Source organism: Protomyctophum bolini (assembly GCF_963924005.1).
Source record: "Protomyctophum bolini genome assembly, chromosome: 3".
Classification (NCBI taxonomy): Eukaryota; Metazoa; Chordata; class Actinopteri; order Myctophiformes; family Myctophidae; genus Protomyctophum; species Protomyctophum bolini.
In genome coordinates, this window is record NC_137864.1 from 45238825 (window position 1) to 45247330 (window position 8506).

An 8506-nucleotide genomic window follows, 5' to 3' on the forward strand; every position below is an offset into this window, starting at 1 on the left:
ATGCATTTCTATGGTAAAGATGTGCTTCTATACCATATAAAATAGAAATGCTCTTCTTCCCAGTGCCCAGCAGTGTGTTTCAGAGTGCCCTGGGTACAGAGTGCCCTGGGTACAGAGTGCCCTGGGTACAGAGTGCCCTGGGTACAGAGTGCCGAGTGCCCTGGGTACAGAGTGCCCTGGGTACAGAGTGCCCTGGGTACAGAGAGCCCTGGGTACAGAGAGCCCTGGGTACAGAGAGCCCTGGGTACAGAGAGCCCTGGGTACAGAGTGCCCTGGGTACAGAGTGCCCTGGGTACAGAGTGCCCTGGGTACAGAGTGCCCTGGGTACAGAGTGCCCTGGGTACAGAGTGCCCTGGGTACAGAGTGCCCTGGGTACAGAGTGCCCTGGGTACAGAGTGCCCTGGGTACAGAGTGCCCTGGGTACAGAGTGCCCTGGGTACAGAGTGCCCTGGGTACAGAGTGCCCTGGGTACAGAGTGCCCTGGGTACAGAGTGCCCTGGGTACAGAGTGCCCTGGGTACAGAGTGCCCTGGGTACAGAGTGCCCTGGGTACAGAGTGCCCTGGGTACAGACAGTGCCCTGGGTACAGAGTGCCCTGGGTACAGAGTGCCCTGGGTACAGAGTGCCCTGGGTACAGAGTGCCCTGGGTACAGAGTGCCCTGGGTACAGAGTGCCCTGGGTACAGAGTGCCCTGGGTACAGAGTGCCCTGGGTACAGAGTGCCCTGGGTACAGAGTGCCCTGGGTACAGAGTGCCCTGGGTACAGAGTGCCCTGGGTACAGAGTGCCCTGGGCACTTCAAGTACAAAATGGATACACCTTTGGAGAGGAGTGTCGCCGCTGCTCATCAGTCAGACAGACACAGCAAGGAGGGTAAAATGTGACTTTTATCCTCCTCGCTGTGTCTGTCTGACGGGATCATTTACAAGCTGACTTTGAATCATTGATTACCACAACCATGAGAAGTCCATGTTTACTGTTATATTTCAGCTGAGCTGTTTATGCTGACAGGATGATGGAAACGCACAGCAACTGTTCTTTTTGTCAAATATGTTTTTATTGAACAGATTATACATTATTACAAACATTATGATATGAAATACTTTTTTTATGAAACAAAATGAAAGACAAAAATAAACAAGACAAAAAAGAGAAAGAAATCCCTTAACCCTCCCACCCATACTGCTCAGTGACACTGCATACTATATAATAAGATGATAGAAAGCTCATGGAAAACATCTGAAAAGAAAATGGCGTACAGTCAACCATATCAATGGTATCCTGTCTATTAATTGTTTCTACTCAGGTAATGGACAAGGGGGCAGCCAAACCTTATCAAACTGTCTCTCCCTGTTTCTCAGGAAATACCTTATTCTCTCAAGATGAAGTGTACTAGTCATTTCATTTAACCAGTCACAGCAACTGTTCTAACGTAGAAGGCATCATTAAACATATTATATTATGGATGTGATATCCAAAAGCACCCCTCCACTCAAAATAAATAAAAATAAACAGGTTTTTTTATTTGATTGTTGGAAATATTTATTAACACTTTGCAGAATTACAGTACATTTCAAGTACAACTCAATACAAAGACTGTTAACTGTGAGTGGACGACACCATAAAGCATTGCACTTGTTTACAAGAGGGTCCACCTTGGCCAATTCATCAAAACATTTAGAGACGTACGAATAGACACTGCGTTGTCTTGCAGAAAGATCTTCCTTGTGTGAACCTCTGTTGCTGACTGTGTTGAGTTGTGACTAATGCTGTTGTTTTCTGCCTAGGCGTACACAGACTACAGTGACTCAGTGTCCAGAAGAATGGGCTTCATTCCTCTTCCTCTGGCTCTGCTGGTTGGTATCACGTTGTCATAACGCAGTCACACAAACGTCATGGGCACTCACCCACCCGCCCCACCGTCGCTCACATAAATGTCTCTAGACAAACCATATAGACCCATAACATGCTGTGTGTATTTATCATGTAGACCAGTAGTTCTCAAACTTGTCATGTCAAGGACCCCCACTGTACTCGGACCCACGTCTGAAAATATATTGCGCCAGGGGAACCCCCCTTTACAAGATTTGTGTCGTGTTTATTTTTTTGAGTGGTGCAACCACTCCTACATCCAGCAATGTCTGTGTACCTGTTTACCTGTACAGTATGTATGTGTGAGCACGAGTGGTGTGTGCATGTGTGAAATTGGAACGAGAGAAGTATGTGACATGGCTGCCACCTGCTGGACGCCAATCCAACTTCTGACTGCCACGGTCTGCGCACGCAGCACAGAAACAGATGTTGTGGGCGTCCATCTTGTGCTAAATAAATAGCGTCAATGCTAGCGAGCTAAAATATAGCCATCCTTGCTCTAGAAAGCACCAATGTTTCCATCTAGACCACCGGATAATCAGCAAAGACGTCCGAACATCGCGCTAATTGACCAAACCACGGAGAGCTTTTAGTTTGCCTGTATAATGGGAGGTGGACGGGACCGCTGTTGTGCAACCCGGTCTAGGTTCGCTAAAGAAGGAAAGGCCGAGCCAAAATAATAATGAAGAAATTGTTCTCAGCGACGCAGATTGATATCCATAATAAAGCTAATCAGAGAGAGAGAGAGAGAGAGGTTGCACCACTCGGTTCACACAGGTATGATTTTTTAATAGTAGATCGACTATTTTCAAATAGCAGATGTAGTCCTATGTACATATAAAGTGGTTAATCTGGTTTTGATCCTATATTAACCCATTCTGGACGGGAACCCCTTTTGGTGTTTTAAGGATTATGTTATACTTTAGCTATTGAAAAATAACAGATCAAGTGCCGCGCTACGAGCTTGTGGGTCTGCTAAAAAATATATATCGTGAAAATGTAGCGGAAATCTTTGAATATATATTTCAGAGCGCACGTTTTAACTCAAATCTTTGCTTCTGGGGGTCCGTAGAACAAAATATTTTCAGACGGGGTCGACATATCATTTGTGGGGTGCTTGACATGAAAATCCTTGCGAACCACTGACATAGAAACATAGGTTTTTCAGAAAACTATCAGGATTTAGAAGGCATTTTTTGTAGAATCATCCTCGGTCTAAATGGGTTGACATGTTTTCATTGGGGTACCCGAAGCCCACTTTGTGAACCGCTGATGACGTACTGTAATATTGTATAATGTGTGGGCGGCTGTGGCTCAGGAGGTAGAGCAGGTCGTCCAATGATCCCTGGGTCGGCGGTTCGAATCCCGGCTCCTCCTGTCCACATGTCGAAGTATCCTTGGGCAAGACACTGAACCCTACATTGCCTCCAATGAGTTGGTCAGTGTGAGCTTGCCACCATTGGTGTGTGAATGTGGGAAGTGAGGACGCTGGCATCGACTGTTCACCGCTTCACCGCCCAATGTATGAATGAATGAACTATTTTAAAGCGCTTTGAGCACTTGGAAAAGCGCTATTATAATTAATGAATGTATTGATGTGGTTGTGTCCTTCCAGTTAATCAGAGTGGTGAACAGCTCAGTGAAGATCCAGGGCTCTCTGTCCTTCATGTGTGTTCTGCTCTTCTACCTCGGGTAAACATCACACCCCTACTATACATCTCCTTGGCTCTCGTTTTAACTTCATACTGTACACGCTAGCGTCTCTATTCTGGGGCAAACATTAGGTGAAAATAGCCCATCTTTGTGAACTTGAAGATGGACTAATTCTGTTTAAGATATTTTAGCGTGGAAAATAATAGATCCTGCACACAGGTCTTCACTTAGAGCAAAAAAAAAGTATTCTATTTCAAGTACAGGTCAGTCTCATGCGCACCTGTCCCAGTAGTAGGCCAGTCAATCTAAGCAAAAAATGGGCCTGATCCAAAATAAATTGCACAAGTAATCGTTTTTTTATGATCCTTGATTCCTTAGGGTCATCCAAATTACATATTAAAAGTATTATATACATTGTGGATCATGGTAAATTCAGTGGTTGAAAGTTGGACTACCAATTCTAATTTCAATTAAGCTTTAAGTAGCATGTAATGTGTCAAACTAGGGGTTATTCATGATTCTGAATCCATTCCAAGCATTTGTTTTGCACTAAAAACACCCAAATGTGCTGATCTCATCACATTTTGTCACATTTGGGCAATCAAAACATTAAACGCCATTGACATTGAAGGGAAAATGTACATCATATGTAAACGAGCAAATCGGCTAACCAATCACAGGCAACAGGCATTCTGATTGGCCAGTATGAGATGACGATGTACGATAAAATGTACGATGTTGTATGGTCAAATCTTAGATTGACTGGCCTATAGTTGGATAAAAGCAGAGTAATCTAGTAAGAGAGTAATGACACTCCCGTTGACTCCCATTGTAACAATGGAATGTGGAAGTGCTCATTCTATCTCAATGGGATAGTTCCAGCCATAGGAGCAATGTTTGGAACTATAGCCCATAGTTTTGCGGCGAGATCAAAGTGTGTCGCCACTCTCTTACTATATTACTCTGGGTAAAAGATATTTAGTGTAAAATGAAAACAGGATGTGGCGGAGTAATGAGCCCTGTGTGACTCCTCTCAACTGAGTATGGGGTTTAAGTGTTTAACCCATTCTGACCTGAGATCAGATTCATACGAGGTTTCCACTGGACACACACTGGTCTGATTAACCCATTCTGACCTGAGATCAGATTCTAAAAATGTGAGTCGCTCTTCGACTTTTCAAAAATAGCAGACCTACAAGCTCACAACACATTGGGTTGCGACGGATTGGAATGCGTTGTGAGCTTGTAGCTCTCCCACTGTTATCCTATTATGACATGCCCTGAATAGAGATACTGGTGTTCATGTGGTTAACCATGTTAATGTGCAGTATTTAACAAAACATATTGCAATGTAATTTAAGAGGGTGTGTGTGTGTGTGTGTGTGTGTGTGTGTGTGTGTGTGTGTGTGTGTGTGTGTGTGTGTGTGTGTGTGTGTGTGTGTGTGTGTGTGTGTGTGTGTGTGTGTGTGTGTGTGTGTGTGTGTGTGTGTGTGTGTGTGTGTGTGTGTGTGTGTGTGTGTGTGTGTGTGTGTGTGCGCGTGCGTGCAGGATGATGACTCTGAAGGTGCTGAACAGCATCATTCTGTTGGGGACGTCGTGCATGTTCGTGAAGGAGGCCAACATGGAGGAGAAGCTGTTTGATCCTCCTCCTTCCGTCGCCTCCAGCCGTGCCAACTCCAGAGCACAGCGGCCCAAACACACACACACTGTTACACTACAAGGTAACACAACTCCAGAGCACAGCAGCCCAAACACACACACACACACACACACACTGTTACACAACTCCAGAGCACAGCCGCCCAAACACACACACACACTGTTACACTACAAGGTAACACAACTCCAGAGCACAGCCGCCCAAACACACACACACACACACTGTTACACTACAAGGTAACACAACTCCAGAGCACAGCCGCCCAAACACACACACACACTGTTACACTGCAAGGTAACGCAACTCCAGAGCACTGCGGCCCAAACACACACACACACACACACACACACTGTTACACTACAAGGTAACGCAACTCCAGAGAACTGCGGCCCAAACACACACACACACACACACTGTTACACTGCAAGGTAACACAACTCCAGAGCACAGCCGCCCAAACACACACACACACACACTGTTACACTACAAGGTAACACAACTCCAGAGCACAGCCGCCCAAACACACACACACTGTTACACTGCAAGGTAACACAACTCCAGAGCACAGCAGCCCAAACACACACACACACACACACACACACACACACACACTGTTACACTGCAAGGTAACACAACTCCAGAGCACAGCGCCCCAAACACACACACACACACACACACACACACACACACACACACACACACACTGCAATGATAGTCAACGGACCAATGCTGGTTCGAGCTGCAATGACAAATTCGGCCACTATGTCCATTTCGCCTCAGGGTTTCCTCCGGGTGCTGTCTCTATTAATATATATACTCTACGATATAAACCCTTAAATGAGTTTGCTCGTCAGTGGCAGTTGTTTAAAGGGACATAACCTCCTTTCGCCCCGTCTCAAACAAACAGATCCCGTGGCAGAGAGAGGAGGGCCGTCGGGGTCATCGGCGTCCGTCAGCTCGCAGCCCGACCAGCCGCCAGAGAGCAGCCACCACCACCACCACCCGGCGCCCCCCACGCTGCCCAAGAGCGACTCCGCCTTCCTGACCACGCCCGACGGCGACGACGAAGACGACAAGATCCTGATCCTGAACCGCGACACGGGCCTGGAGGGAGACTCCGGACTCAAGCCCCGGACGCCCAAGAAAGACCTGCTGGAGATCGACCGCTTCACCATCTGTGGCAACCGCATAGACTGACGGGACGGGGGCGAGGACGAGGTCAACATCCATCCTGCCAATGGAGCCTGGTTCAGGGATCAGACAAACTCTTTTGTTTTTGTGGGGCGGCGGGCGGGAGGGGGGGACCCATCCCCTATGAACCCCTTGAAGCCCTGCTTTGAGTATTTATTGCTATTTATTACCGACTGAACCCCCAGGGCATTGGGCTGTAGGAAAAGGCCATAGCAGACTGGAGAGAATACCCCTCTACCACCACTACAATTTCACCCGACCACCAACCGGACACGACCAGTTACTGTGGGATGGGCTCGTGGTGGTCATCCTACTTGGCCAACCCCCCCCCCCCCCCCGCCCCCACCCCGGGAGACGATGGGAACACGTCGGGAAGGCGGGGTGAATGTTACTTTTGTGATGTCATACGGACGCACCATCATGTGATTTGTAAAAGAACGTTGCAGCTGGACTGTGCGAGGAAGCGTTCGCAAGCACGTGTTGGCCCGAGGAGTGCACCAACCAAGGAGTGCACCAACCGAGGAGTGCAACTACGTTTTTTTTGTTTTTTGACAAGGAACATAAATGTTCTAGATTTTTAAGGTTTTTCAAAAGTTGGAAAAATATTTGAAATGTTTTTACGAATATTGTTTTTTTCTTTCTTTTTTTTTCCTTTTTTTTTTACTATCGCTCATGTTCTGAACTATAGGTCATAGACCCCAAACAATGCTCTTATCAAGTTATGTTTCAGTCATAAATGGGGATGCACGATATTGCAATTTTGGCCAAAAAAACAATTATTTCCATGGTCATGCCGACCGATAGTCATAGTGATTATTGCAATACCATTTTCCAGTACACCTTTTATACTGGACACTGTTAAGACACTCATTTCTTCTGCCTGACTAGATTTTCTGACATTTTGCACACACACACCCCTGCACATTATCTATGGAATCATGTGGTAAACATAGATATTCCATACCGATTGGCTGTTTGTGGGAGGGCCTAATCATGAACGCAATGTCCGATTGATCCTCTCGTGTAGCCAGACAACCAAAATATCTATATAAATGCTATATAGAGTCTGGAACTACAGCTCTATATGAATGCTATAGACCGATTCCGTAGCGGTTTCATGGTCGCAGCTTACGTATTTCCTGTAGGCGGACTCGACGTAGCTGCGGGGTTTAAACCCTCACCAGGCGCATCTCTTCCACTACAGTGAACGGCAGAGTGACTGATATTAGTCTGCCTCAAACGTTACTCTTTTACCTGCTTTTTTACTAACACTAACATTACAAAGATGTCCAGAACATCGAGATGAACCTGTGTAGTTTATGGCTGCTCCAACAGTAGTGGCAACATAAAAAATAAAAAAAACGGAATGTCTAATATCCACCAGAGCCATAGAGTAATGGTTGAGACGAAGCAGTGAAAGGTCCTGAAAGATACATAATTTCAGTCTTACCCAATACTAAGCATTTAAAGTATGAGGTATAAAGTACAGCAGCCTTGTGTTAATAAAACAGAAAGATTTGGTATTGGGTAAGACTGGCGTTATGTATCTTTCACTGCTTCGTCTCAACCATTACTCTATGGCTCTGGTGGATATTAGACATTCCGTTTTTTTTTTTTTTTTATGTTGCCACTACTGTTGGAGCAGCCATAAACTACACAGGTTCATCTCGATGTTCTGGGCATCTTTGTAATGTTAGTGTTAGTAAAAAAGCAGGTAAAGGAGTAAAGTTTGAGGCAAACTAACATCAGTCACTCTGCCGTTCACTGTAGTGGAAGAGGTGCGCCTGGTGAGGGTTTAAACCCCGCAGCTACGTCAAGTCCGCCTACAGGAAATACGTAGGCTGCGACCATGAGACCCGCTACGGAATCGGTCTATATAGAATCTGGAACTACAGCTCCAGAAATCCGAGTAAGGAAGCTGCCATTTCCGTTCACGAAGATATATTTAAAAAAATCTTTACATTTAATTTTTTTTTATTTCCATTTCAGCAAGCTATATCTCCTTAGCTGATTTGTATTTATATTGGGATAAAATTGTGCGACTGTAAAGACGAAATGGAAGTGGGTGGGGTAGGAGGCTCCGCTTCATCGCTTCCGTTTCTTCAGACTGTATGACGGAAGCATTTGAACAAC

The 8506-nt window shown here is 45.8% G+C and overlaps 1 protein-coding gene across 1 annotated transcript in view; it reads left to right on the forward strand.

The window, feature by feature from the left end:
• The window catches only part of LOC308312467 (transmembrane anterior posterior transformation protein 1 homolog), a 22340-nt gene extending 14357 nt beyond the window's left edge, over nt 1-7983 (forward strand). The window contains exons 10-14 of the mRNA XM_080759074.1: nt 64-758; nt 1785-1853; nt 3485-3561; nt 5071-5243; nt 6090-7983. Of these exons, the coding sequence (XP_080615200.1) occupies nt 64-758; nt 1785-1853; nt 3485-3561; nt 5071-5243; nt 6090-6379 (1304 nt within the window). The 3' untranslated portion in view covers nt 6380-7983. The remainder of the gene's footprint in view (nt 1-63; nt 759-1784; nt 1854-3484; nt 3562-5070; nt 5244-6089) is intronic.
• The last annotated feature ends 523 nt before the right edge of the window (nt 7984-8506 follow it).